The sequence below is a fragment of the Melitaea cinxia genome, chromosome 27 (assembly GCF_905220565.1).
Source record: "Melitaea cinxia chromosome 27, ilMelCinx1.1, whole genome shotgun sequence".
Lineage (NCBI taxonomy): Eukaryota > Metazoa > Arthropoda > Insecta > Lepidoptera > Nymphalidae > Melitaea > Melitaea cinxia.
In genome coordinates this window covers 2,134,115-2,148,360 of record NC_059420.1, presented here as the reverse complement: position 1 = coordinate 2,148,360, position 14,246 = coordinate 2,134,115, and the positions used below count along the sequence as shown (strand labels likewise).

At 34.7% G+C, this 14,246-nt stretch overlaps 1 protein-coding gene across 1 annotated transcript in view; it reads left to right on the top strand.

Annotated features, from left to right (window-relative positions):
- The first annotated feature begins 3,720 nt into the window (after positions 1 to 3,720).
- The window catches only part of LOC123667057, a 47,827-nt gene continuing 37,301 nt past the window's right edge, over positions 3,721 to 14,246 (top strand). Inside the window, exons 1-2 of the mRNA XM_045601056.1 lie at positions 3,721 to 3,763; positions 11,864 to 11,949. Coding sequence (XP_045457012.1) covers positions 11,888 to 11,949 — 62 coding nt within the window. The 5' untranslated portion in view covers positions 3,721 to 3,763; positions 11,864 to 11,887. The remainder of the gene's footprint in view (positions 3,764 to 11,863; positions 11,950 to 14,246) is intronic.

Genomic DNA, 14,246 nt, shown 5'->3' with positions numbered 1-14,246 from the left:
AGTCTTGATGAGTTTTTGAGTTATCTATAAAAATGCGAATTTAATAGACTTTTTTACCGACTAAGGTCGTTGTTTCTATTCGACAATGTCTTCCTGGGTCCTTGGGTTTGTAGTGAAGCACATACGCATTTAGGGGTGCGTGGTGGCGTACATAACCAGCGCAAATTGTGTACAAGAGCGTACGTTAATTAAGTGGGAGATTGTCCCAGGACGACAGTGCGGGCATTGCACCTTGGCACCCTGGTACCCTGCCGTCCGAAACAGTAGTTTTGTTTCGTTTGCGAGCTAAAAAATACAGATGCCTGATATGATGACTAATATTTAACTTAGTGATACTGTTATTGTAAGCTTTTTAAGTGTCCTTAATAACCCAAGAGCCCGTGACGGCCAGATATTCGTCATTTTATAAAAGCTAAAAGTTTCTCAGTGGATGCTCCCAACACAGGTTGAAGCAATGGCCAAATATGTAGTTTAACTCATAGTTACTTTGGCAGATACTAGGTAGAAAAAAAAAAGTTTTGGCTGCCACTGCCAGTCCCACCCATGGAGTTGCAGCTGCCGGTCGGGAATATTCGTAATATAAATCCCTAATGCATTTTAAAAAGTTTCGAATTGAGGTAACAATTGACCAAATTTGTACCTGGCTCCCGGACCATTACAATCGCGCAAATGTGCATAAATTCCGTTTAGTCATCTGAGGTACACCTTGTTCTTGTTCGTGAATAAGGCGACCATAGCTCCTGAGGGTAATTGGTAGTAGGGTTAGCAACGTCCTTGGGATGCTTCTGGTGTTTCAGGCGTCTATAGGCTAAACGGTAAACGCTTACTATCAAGTGAGTTGTACGCTTCTTTGCTGACCTAGATGTTAAAAAAATTAATAGAAAAAAATCTAGAAGTTTACTTTGCGCAGTCACTCTTCGTGTTTACCTTGACGCTGGCAATATACTTATTTATATGCAAACAATATTATTATTATATCATCGAAATAATTTGGCGGTCACTGAGACCGCATATCGGCAACCGCATGACAAAAAAGTATGAAGTAAAAAATAATAGGTTCACAAACAAAAAAAAAAAAAGATAAATTAGCCGAATTGAGAACCATCACTTTCCTTTGAAGTCGTTTAAAAAATGTTTTATGGCACAGACAATATTTTAACATCATTGAGGAGACGATAGATTAGCGAGTAGTACGCACAAAATTTTTCACCACAGAAATTTATAAATAAACATCTATATACGTATGAATTTAAATTATTTTTACTCATAATAACTTAATAAATGTGCGTCCTATAATTAGTTAAGAGTACGTAAGTTTTATTACCTCACAAATATTGATGTTCATCACAATAAACATTGCCAAATAACCCAAAACGTGTTTGACCTAGATGCCAAACAACTACTGAATTTATTTTTAACTTCAAAAAGGAGGTTTCATTTCGATTTTTTTTTTATAGGTACATGTATTACCTCATGACTGTGGTACTACTATGTACTAGGTGTACAAGGAGCTTGGAAAAGCTCCAGCTCCATGGGTGTACTACATTTGACGTTTTTTTTTTTAATCGAAAGCTGATACTTGTCATGTGGTCTCATTTAAATTTGATCGAGAAGGAGATCTGACAAAAAGTTTTTGAGTTTTCTTCAATAATGTATATTGTACTAAACTTGGTCGATGTAAGTGGTCGGTTTTCTTTTTTTTTGTTTTTGAACAAACACAATTATACTATAGTTACTTGGTGTTTTTTTTTGAGTTATCCTTAACAATGCTTGTTTAATTATTTTTTATCGAAGTCGGTTTTTTCATTTGTGAGCATACACAATTATTCTTATTATTAATTATATTGTCATTATTTTAAAATTATAATATTATTTGTATAAAATTTTTACTTTTAAAATTTATGCTACGGTGATTTTATTTTATTTTAATACTTTTTTTTATAACATTGTAGAATATGCTTCAGCCTGTAATATCCCACTACCGGGCATAGGCCTCTTTCCCCATGTAGGAGAAGGATCAGAGCTTAATCCACCACGCTGCTCCAATGCGGGTTGGCGGATATATTCCCTACTATGAGTAACGATCGCTATCAGGTGTACATGATTAAAATCGGGACCGACGGCTTAACGTGCTCTCCGAGGCACGGTGGGGAGACCCACAAGGACTGCACAAACACCCAGATCACGGCAAACACCTGTATGTATGTGTATGGCCAATACAAATTTTTGTCATATGCGGGGATCGAACCCGCAACCGCCAGCGCAACAGATGCAATCCATGGCTGTAACGGTTGCGACAACGCGGCGTCAACACTGTAGAATCATAAAAGTTAATGGCAAAGATAGTTTGACGATGCTTTGGCGCAACGGTGACAGCACTGGTTTGTGGCTGTTGCCCTGGTGGTTGCGGGTTCGATCCCCGCACATGACAAATATTTGTGTTGGCCATACAGATGTTTGCCGGGGTCTGTGCTGTGTGGCGTCTGTGCAGTCCTGTGTATCTCCCCGCCATGCCTCGCATAGCACGTTAAGCCGTCGATCCCGGTTGTTATCATGTACACCTGATAGCGATTGTTATTCATAGTTGGAATCATATCCGGCAACCCGCATTGGAGCAACTTGGTGAATTAAGCTCTCATCCTTCTCCTACATTTGGAGAGAGGCCTATGCCCAGCAGTGTGATATTACAGGCTGTTCAGAACGTCTAACCAATATTGTGTATGATTAAATATCGTTGTATGTAAAAGTTGTCCAACGCTCGGATAGATGGCGTGCGGATCAAAATAGATCGCGCTAAAACTTTATTTACGCCGTATACCTAGTATGTAAGATTAATGAGTTGAATAAACGAGCGATCGAGCAATCGGACGTCGCTATCGGTGGTCGATATGTAGATCAATACTGTCGTGGTTTTATTTATTCAACCGTTGAGTTGTCAACTAGTACAAAAGTCGATTCCCATCCGCCATAGCACGCCAAGTGCTTTACACAGGCTGAAGCGTATCTAGTGATTATTGACGCTGTATTTCGTACAAAACATGACTTTTATATTGGTTCACGGTTTTTAAAAAGAGTATCTATATTTTTTTACACACGAAGGAACACTTACTTTGTACTGTGTGGCTACGGTGCTCAAGAATATAGCCACCCCCTCTCTTTCCGTGGGTGTCGTAAGAGGCGACTAAGGGAAAACACAGTTCCGCTACCACCTTGGAACTTAAAAAGCCGACCGGTGGCGGGATAACCATCCAACTGCTGGCTTAGAAATACACAGGCCGAAGACAGGCAGCAGCGTCTTCGGTGCGACAAAGCCAGTACTGCGGTCACCAACCCGCCTGCCCAGCGTGGTGACTATGGGCAAAGCACACGAGTTCACGTTATTTTTGGCGTAAACTTGTGGAGGCATTTGTCCAGCAGTGGACTGTATAGGCTGTAATGATGATGAATAATGATGAAGGAACACAACAGTACTGAAGAACATTATTTTACTCCGCTTCGCATCAGTCTACAGCAGTTCACTGCTGAAAGTTCCAAGTTCGCGCCAAAATTCGCGGTTATCCGCAGTCTCACACTGCGTTTGTAATGTTATTTAGCTGGGATCTTCTGCAAGGTTGAGATATTACTCTATAAGGCTGCTCTACATCTTTGCAAAACATATCCATCTGTGCCCTAGCCCAATAAGAACTGACAACAAAGAACTCAACTAAGATAATTATCTCATTTGACGCAGTCGTTTGGAAGCTGTGCACGTGCTTATATTTTGGCGATAAATTTTATTCATAAAAAGAATGGGTAACGTATGTGTGTGTGTAGATACTCGTGGCAGTTATGATTCATACAACTCCAATAACGTTTGAAACTAAAACTATTACGTTCTGTGATAAAATTTATACGTTTAGAAGAAATTATATTTAATTGCATTAAAAATAAAACATATAATCCTTCATGTCTGAAATGATAATTTGATAAAACTCGTTCTCAATAAGATTCCAAGCAAACGTCATTTCTTAATGTTATATTATAAAATGAAGCCTTAAAATAGGCGAATTACAGTTGATTTTCTTTTACCATACAATGTAAACAGTAGCGAATTCCAAAATATCCTAAGTATGATATGAATTATTGCAAAATAAACTTTAAAGCTAGTAAACAAAGTGTTAATTTAAATGTAGTGTATATTTCTGTTCGTGGGCCGTATCATTTTGAGAAGTAGTAGCGCGGGAAAGCGCAGCACGTATAGTTGGCTGCTTGTGTATCAGTGACTTAGAAAAATATTTTCTTTGTTTAAAAGAAGTTTATCTAATTAGTTTTTAAATATATTTTTAATACGTTTATTGTTAAAAATTTTGACTGTTATAATTGTGTTTTTTTTTAATTTTTTTTTTTATGAAGTTATTGTTAAGTATGGCTAAATGGGTGCTATTGCGTGAAGGTAAATATTGTTACTCAATTATTGGGCTCTTAAAATTGTCTCGTTGATTAATTTGACTTAGATTTTTTTATTCTTTTTTTTTTAAATTTGAAATATCTATTTTTTATCTTTATTAATCTTTAAAAAATGATTATCTTTTTAGAAGGGTTTTAGAAGTTTTTTTTTTAATTTTATATTAGAAAGAAAAGAAAGATTTAATATAATAAACTTCTTTATTAAAAAATAATAATAAAAGTAATCACAATGATTACAATACCAAAAACTGACGTACGTACAAAATGAAGTAGATATAATAAAAGTAACCATTTAATAGTTTTTTACACCTAATTTTGTAATGCAATTTATGTTTATGTTTTTAATTTATGTTTTATTCTTAGATCAGCGCGTATAAACAAACAAACCAAATCTCTTTGGTCTGTTACTATATATCTTATCTTAATATTATCTTGAAACAAGTAAAATATGTTTCATAAGATTTTTGTAAGGATAATCGAATGACTTATTAACGAAACTAGCATTCTCCCCGCGATTTCGCTCGCGTGGCTTACACTACGATTTCAGCTGTTCCGTTTCTTCACGTTTAAATATAACGTGTCACTCAGACGTCAGACGATAACATTGTGTTCTAATGGGGTAAGTGTTGTCGAAATAAGTTATATAGTTTTTGAGTTAGTCCATAAAAAAAAATTAAATCCTGTTTATAATATTTGTTACTTTTTTATATATATTTTTTAATTTCAAGTATATGCTTATAAGAAAGAAGAAAGAAGAATTTTTTTAACGTGTTTTATAAGTAACTAGCGATCCGCCCCGGCTCCGCACGGTTGCGAAAACTGTCATTATTGCTCTACAATATTATGCACGTATTATTCATATAAACCTTCCTCTGGAATCACTCTATTTACTTAAGAAAACCGCATCAAAATCCGTTGCGTAGTTTTAAAGATCTAAGCACACAGACGGCGGAAAGCGACTTGTTTTATTCTACTTATGTAATGACTAGCTGTACTCTGCGCGCGTTGCTACGCTTTTTTTTAATGGTCGTACCAACTCAGAAACCTCTCATGCAGAACACTTTGCTGAAGATCATGACATGATCAAATGCATAGTTTACGATTCTTCAAAGGACATAGAGACAAACATTCATTTATATACATAAATATAGATTAAGTTATAGTAATCGAATACCTCTTTTTTCCCATATTTTGATAGCCAGATAATAAATTTCAATTTTTTTTTGAATTAATAAGTACTTATAGTATGTTATTATTTTTAACCGACTTCAAAAAAGGGAGGAGGTTACTCAATTCGACCGTATATACCGATTTTAAAGATTTTTAATTTAATCGAAAGCCGATGTTTATCTTAAGGTCACATTTAAATTTCATCGAGATCTGATTACAACTTTTGGAGTAATCTTTGATAATGCGTATTTACTTGACTATTTTTTCGTCTACCTACGTTGTATTACTTGTCGATGTAATTGAAGTCGGTTTTTCTTCGTTTGCCTGCAAACAAAATTATTGTTTATATTACATACAAATATTTAGTTGATATGTGTACGTTTTCTTTTATTATATAACTCGGTAAGCAATCAAGCGTACGGCTCACCTGATGGTAAGCGATTACCATAGCCTATAGACGCCTTCTGTAAGGTCGAGGTACTTCCCTGGTCGGGCTGCTCCAGATTTTAATTAGGATATGTGCCCTACCTCAATTGAAACTTGTAACTTGTACAAATTGTAACATGTAGGAATCGCGTTATATAATTTGTATGTGTCTATTTATACCGTTTTTGGAACGCAGTTCCTTACGGTAGGCTTGACATTTGGCTGGGCGACCGAACTGAAAAAATGTGATACTAAAACCGTAAGAAAAATATATAACGGAAGTGACGTAATATCAGTCACACGACTGTATAATATGACGTTTGTAAAATTAAATATTACACGTTAACTTTTTTTAAAATTAATTATGTGATTTTATACTATCGACAAAAATAAATAAAGACATATTATTGTTATTTTAAGGACTACCCTTAACATTTAGGGGGATGAAAAATAGATGTTGTTCGATTCTCAGACCTACCCAATATGCACACAAATTTTCATGAGAATCAGTCAAGCCGTTTCGGAGTAGTTTAACTACAAACACCGCGACACGAGAATTATATATATTAGACTAGCTGACTCGGCAAACGTTGTCTTGCCGCTAAACGCTATATAAAAATAGGGGTTGGTGGTAGAGGGGTGAAAATTTAGGGTTGTATATATTTTTCAACGCCAAATCATAATAAAATAAAATAAATAATTTATCTAATAATTAATGAAAATAGAGCAATTTAGGGTTGGACTACACTTAACATTTAGGGGGATGAATAATAGATGTTGTTCGATTCTCAGACCTACCCAATATGCACACAAATTTTCATGAGAATCGGACAAGCCGTTTCGTTTCGGAGGAGTTTAACAAACACCGCGACACGAGAATTTTATATATTAGATGAAATTTGAAGATTAACTACTTCAAAAAATGGTAACTAATACCCAAAGATATCTAATTATTGGTTGTTCTTTCTCAGGAACCGAACAGATGCTTAATTTTCATGTCCGATAGCATACGCTATACACGTGTGCCAAATAAAGATAATTAAAAAAAAAAATAGTTTCCGGCTCTGTAGAATTAATGTGTAAAACAATTTTTAGGACCAGTGATAGATTTACAAATTTGCTGCCAGTAAGCTATTAAATTTTTGCCGCCCCTACTGAGCTCTAAAATTCGATACCCTATTCCCTAGTAGGAATACAGTACTGAGATATAACAGCAATGATTAGTTTTTGAGGCTTATTTCCTGGATGTGTATAATATAGTTTTTTTTTTTATTTCTGCCAGACAAAAAAGTCACCCTAGGCTCCAACCTACTCAGCCTACTGGGAAACCCGCCACTGTTTATGACTATAGAAAATAACTGATGGGTATTAAAAACTTTAAAGCGACTTTAAATATCTGAAACAACAGACGTTGTCTTGTGTAGAAAGTATTAAAAAACGTTAAAAAAAGTTGACGAATCCCGACCAGCTGTTCTCTACTTTGTATTATATCATTTATTTTTATTTTTATAGATAAAAATGTCGGAATATTTTTAGATAAGTGTCAAGTGTCTCGATAAAACTCAAAAGACGCAATTGTAATATATCCAGAGATGAGTATATTTATGATAATTGAAAGTTTTTGATGTGAAAATTCTTTAGATTGTTTAGAGTCGATTCGGAACTCGACGAAATTAAATGCATCATCACTTCAGCCTATCACAGTCCACTGCTGGATATAGGCCTCCACAAGTTCGCGCCAAAAATGGCGTGAATGTGTGTTGCCTATAGTCACCACGCTGGGCAGGCGGGTTGGTGCATCATCAGTGATGAAAATGCACAAAAAGAAACAAACATATAAATGTATAGGAGAAATTGAGATCGAATACATTACACAGTATTTTATAATCTGTGAATTGCACACACACACACTTTTTTATTTTTTAAAGAGTAACTGCTGAGTTTCTTTCAGAATCTTCTCTGCAGAATCTACATTCCAAATTATTAGTTATTTCACATTAATTATAATACATTTATTAAAACAAATATGTATAATTTTAATTTGTTAAACGTTGCTTTTGAAGCATTTTTTTTTAATTTTGATTTTATATATAAAGATTTTTCTCTGTATGTCTGACAATTTGTATTCTGATCCATACGACTTACGTATTTCTTCATTCTTCATTGTATTTAAAATGGGTCAGACGTTAAAGATCAATTGGATCGGTTCAATTGTATTCAATGTTCAGACATACATACATTTATTTAGGTTATTATATAAAACAATTAATAAGGCTAATTAAATCCTATTTAAAGGAAGATATCTTTATTAATAAGAATAATAGATATTATTACAAAAAAAAAACCCTCATCATTTTTGCCTAGCGCGACAAAAGAACTACAAAACCAAAGCAAAGGAAAGGAAACCTCATCCCCATTTTTTCACGTTTACTTACATATAATAATCACGCCTCTTTCCCATAGGGGTAGGCAGAGACCACTTCTTTCCACTTGCTACGATCCTTACATACTTCTTTCGCTTCGTCCACTTTCATTATTCCCTTCATACATGCTCTTCGCTTAGCATATATAGTATAATCCAACGTCATATATGTACTTACAACGCTTGTATCGAATATATATTGTACTCGAACTTACCATAGTCACACATTACAAGATATAAACCCAAATAGATTACCTTTCACAGTAAAGTTCCAACCGTTCTCCTTCGAAGGTCACATACTACTTTATAGGTACTATACTTTTGATGCTAAAAAATACTTTAACAAACAAAAAGTACACTAAATTGTTTTTTAATACGTAAAATAGAATATTTACCATGTTTATAAGGGGGCGTCCATAAATTACGTGAGGTGTTTTTTAAATTTTCTGTCCCTCCCGGGGGGACCCTGGTGAGATGTCCTAAGATTTTATTCAATCCCTTTCCCATGCCAAAGCGAGGGCAGCCTCTCAGTTGCGACCCGTGTGGAGGTCCAGGAAGCTGACACTAAGAGTGAAACTCAAAATCTTTCGCTCCAACGTTAAGACCGTTCTTCTGTACGGATGCGAGACTTGGAAGGTTACTAAATCTCATCACACAGCCTATCCAAGTATTCATCAACCGATGCCTACGTCAGATCATTTGCCAATGATCTTGGTGGCCCGAAAAAATATCAAACGACCACCTGATGAAACTTTGTAAAGAGACCCCAATCGGCCACCAGATAAAGCGGCGTAAATGGGTATGGATCGGTCACACCCTCCGAAGGGATTCCTCTCACATACCGAGACAGGCCTTAGAATGGACTCCTCAAGGGAAAAGGAAACGTGGCCGCCCCAAGCAAACGTGGCGTCACTCCGTCACCGCAGAGATGAAGAATGTCGGGCTTTCCTGGCCCGAGATTAGGCTGATAGCCCAAGAACGAGTGAGATGGCAGCGCACTGTGGACGCCCTCTGCCCCATCCAGGGGACATAGGACTTGATGATGCCCCCCTATCCCCCAATCTCACGTGACATTTTTCAAAATGTGTGTTTTTTACGTAAACGCGTTGGATTGTTATTGAAATTATTTTCTTTCGAACGAATTAGTGGATGATCTTAATCGTATTACGAGTACGCTTAAGATTAAATCTTAAACATGTACAATCTGAATTAAATGGACCAAAATAGTATATATTTTTTTTGTTTCAATCAGAAAAACAATTGCGTGATATTTGCCGAGGTCTTCCTCTCTCCAACGTAAGATTAGATGAGATTTGACTCGACCCTCTCCCCCCCTTAAACATCTCATGTATTTATGAATGCCCCCTAAACAATAATTGTGGGAGTTTTAGGGTAAATACAAATACAAGACAGATACAGTATTTAAAATGAAAGTTTAATTGAAAAAAGAAAAACTTCGTTAGAGACTGTAATACGAACTCAAAATACAAACATATCGTTACTTTACTATGGATAAAATTTCTTTTTTACTCGACTTCCAAAAAGGAGGAGGTTCTCAGTTCGATTGTATTTTTATTATTTTTATTTTTTATGTATGTTACTTCATAACTTTTGACTGGGTGTACCGATTTCGACAAAACCTTTTTAATCGAAACGTGATGCGTGTCATTTGGTCCCATTTAAATTTATTTGAGATCTAACAACAACTTTTCGAGTTATATCTAAAAATGCGTTTTTACTTGACTATTTTTTCGTCGACCTACGTTGTATTATACCGCATAACTATTTACTTGGTTTGTACTGATTTTGTTGATTATTAATTTAATCGAAAACTGATGTTAATCATGAAGTCACATTTAAATTTCATCGAGATGTGAATACAACTTTTTGAGTAATCTTTGATAACGCGTATTTACTTAACTATTTTTTCTTCTACCTACTTTGTATTACTTGTCGATGTAATTGAAGTCGGTTTTTTTTCGTTTCCGAGCAAATACAATTATTATCGAAACTGTTGGCCCTAGCAGCCTTTACTGCGTCACTTTTGGCACCGTAAAAATTATACTCTCTGAGGGGGTCAAGAGCACAGAATGAATGTCCGAAAAGTGTCTCCTAGTGTGGTCGCACTATAATCAGGACAATGTCGGAAAAATAATAATTGCTAGACAATGGAACATTGCAGTAAAAGTCAATGAACATTATATTGAAAATTACTTTTTCCTCATAACAGTCAATTAACAATCGCTATCTGTTAACAAAAAAAAAAAATGTTTTCTTTTATATCACTAGGTCGGCAAACAAGCGTACGGCTCACCTGATGGTAAGCGATTACCGTAGCTGCACACCTGCAACACCAGTATCCCCCCAGGAGCTCTGGTCACCTTACTCACCAACAGGAACACAACACTGCTTGAAAACAGTATTATCTGTGATCTTCTGTAAGGTAGAGGTTACTACCCCAGTCGGGCTGCTCCATATTTTGAGCAGGAAATTCCTGCTGTGCCCTACCTCAGTTCAGTTTCTTAAACGTCTTGAAATTCTCCGTCTTTAATCTCTTCAACATTAAGCCCTGAATATTCCATCAATTATTTATTTTTAGAATGTCTTTTTCATCATAACAAATCGCGTACAACAATAAATATTATCGACGGAATTGCACATGTTATTTAATTAATTTGAAACAGAGACATGGTTGAGACAGTCGTCTTTTATTTTCTTCTTCTTTTATTTTCTCTTTTATTGCAACAAGTGTACGAGTGAGATCTTTTATCAAAAACCGCCTTATATCTATATAACGGGCACTAGCACAAATTTTGACTATGTGAGGGTCCGGAAACACATACCTGCAACACACAATCACAAAGGCCCAGACCACAGCAAACATCTATGTGTATATATGGTCAATGCAAACGTTTGCCATGACCGGAGATTGATCTCGTCTCCGCCAGTACAACAGCCAATGCTATTAGGGTACTGAAATAAATATTTTTTTCATTTTCATTTTTCATTTTATTAACTGTGACTGCTTCGTCAATGATGCTAATTTATAAAAAAATAATGTCATAATAATTAATAACTGCCTCATACTCAACGGTTAAAGGGCTGAAATCCCCCGTGACAAGATAAGGAAATACACAAAACAAAAATAGAAACGCCTAGACCACTATATAGATAGAAAAATCATCCGTTCAATAAATTTATGTAAAAATACACATATCCAACCATAGCACCGTTGTCTTTAAAGTCGGCTAAAAGTTTAATACTCTATTCTATATCAATATGATTACGTTTATTAATCATTTTCGATAATCTCTAAAAAATACAATTTATAATCGATGGTAAAACAATTAATTGTTGACCCCTAAAATGGTCATTAATTTTTTTTAAATTTTGTTTCAGGTGACAATAAGAACTGAGGACAAAATGGCGACTAACATTACGTTTCAAGATGGCGACTTCAAACACCCGTATTTACTTGCATTAATGTGAGTAGTTTTTTTTACGTTATTTAAATTCAATTTCTGTACATACAAAAAAATACAACGAAGACTTAAAATTACACAGATTAAGAAGCAGTTTTTTTTTTTGTAATTATTGTTAAACAAGGTGACCCCGCAAACATTGTTTTGACATATATGTTATTACCCCCACTTCTAACTTTATTTTATGAAAAATAGATGGTCGATTTTCAAACCTAGCCGATATGCACACGAAATTTCATAAAAATCGGTCCAGCCGTTTCGGAAGAGTATGGTGACTAACATTATGACACGAGAATTTTATATACAAGACTATCTGTGCCCGTGACTTCGTCCTTTAGCTATAAAATAAAAATATTTCTAAAATAAAACTAGCTGAAGTTACTCCTTATTACATCAACTATCTGCCAGTGAAAGTCCCATCAAAATCGGTTTCAGAGATTAGCCGGAACAAACAGACAGACAGACAGACAAAAATTTAAAAAAATGTAATGTTGGTATATGTACCGTATTTACATCCATTTAGTATAGGTTATTTGAATATTACAAAAAGACACTCCAATTTTATTTATTTGTACAGATAAGTGATAAAAACTATTTTGTTTTTAGTTATGATTGATATAAATTTTATAAGTAATAGGCATGAATGTTTGATCTCTTAGATCAGCAAAGGAAGTATTTTTGTATTTATAATTCAAAATATATTTATACAGATGGATACAAGCGAGAGACATTACATTTAACCACATTTACTACATACCATTTGTAGGATATCTACAGAACATCAGTCAAATACAAGCAGTAGTTTAGACACGAGATGGGCTTACAAGTGAAGTTAAGCTACTAAATACCTACTTCTATTTGAGTTATGTTTTGTAAATATAATTGAAGTGCATATAGTTATTTGTACTATACTAAAACACAAACGAACAGCTTTAAAAAAAAATCTGTCTGTCTGACTGATTTTCTGATTGTGTGATCTAATCTTCAGGATGGCTAAATAGATTATTATCGGACTAACACTATAAGATAGAAAAGGTTGTGAAGCAACATATTGGATACTCTTTATACCAGAATTCCCGCGATATCGGGATTTGCGCGGAAAAACCGTGCTTACCGCACCCGTGTATCAACCGCCCAGATACACATGAAAAAAAACCAAACTTTTTCTATTAAATACGACAATTCTAGCGAGCAAATCTATACATCTATACTATTGTAATCTATACTAATATTATAAAGAGGTAAAGTTTATAACTTTGTTTGTATGTAGGGGGTAATCTTCGCAAATACTGATCCGATCATGAAAATTCTTTTACTAACAGAAAGCTACACTATTCAGGAGTGACATAGGCTATATTTTATTGTAATTGAACAAAAAAATTCAGTAAATAAGAAAAAGATTAAAATATAATATCAAAACGGTAAATAAACTAGCGCCATCTATCGCTATTAGAAAACAATTTATTAGTCTTTCGACGTTATTAATTTAGTCTTATTTTAGTCAATCGACGACGTTTTCTCGATTTTTAATATATGCCGTTGGAGCAACATATTATTTATTTAAGTGCTATAAAATTTGTTCTTTAAAGTATGTTATTTGGTTAATATAATAATAATTAACGCCCAACGAAGTGGGCACGGGTTGGCTAGTAATATACATTAGTGGTCGGCCAGAGGTCGAAATTCGCCCATAATTAAAAATTTACACTAGGGAAAACAAAAAAAAAATATGAAAATAAAGATGAGAAAAATAAGATTTCAATTTGACTACAGATTTTGACAATCAACAAAAGAGTATAGTATGCGTACACACACACACACACATCAGTCTATCGCAGTCCACTGCAGGACATAGGACTCCACAAGTTCGCGCCAAAAATGGCGTGAACTCATGTGCTTTGCTCATAGTCACCACGCTGGGCAGTGCGTGTGTGTCAAATACATGGTAGTGTGTAATGTTTTTTTTTTTTTAATTTGTTTTACTATATTTTTATGCATAATTTAAAAAAAAATATTAGCATTTTGCACTCTTTATATAAACTACAAGTGAAAAAAATTTCATATTCATCCGTCCGCGCAATCCGCGCGTAAAAAGGGGTACGAAGTTTTTGCTTCACGTATTAAGTTATAGATAAAGCTGATAAGTTTGTTTGTTTGTTTAAACCCGCTAATCTCAGGAGCTACAGGTTCGAATTGAAAAATTCTTTTTGTGTCGGATAGTGTATTTACCGAGGAAGGTTAGTTTTGCTGAACTTTGAGCTACTCAAATAAGAAATAAATAATTTGATTTGATTTAACCT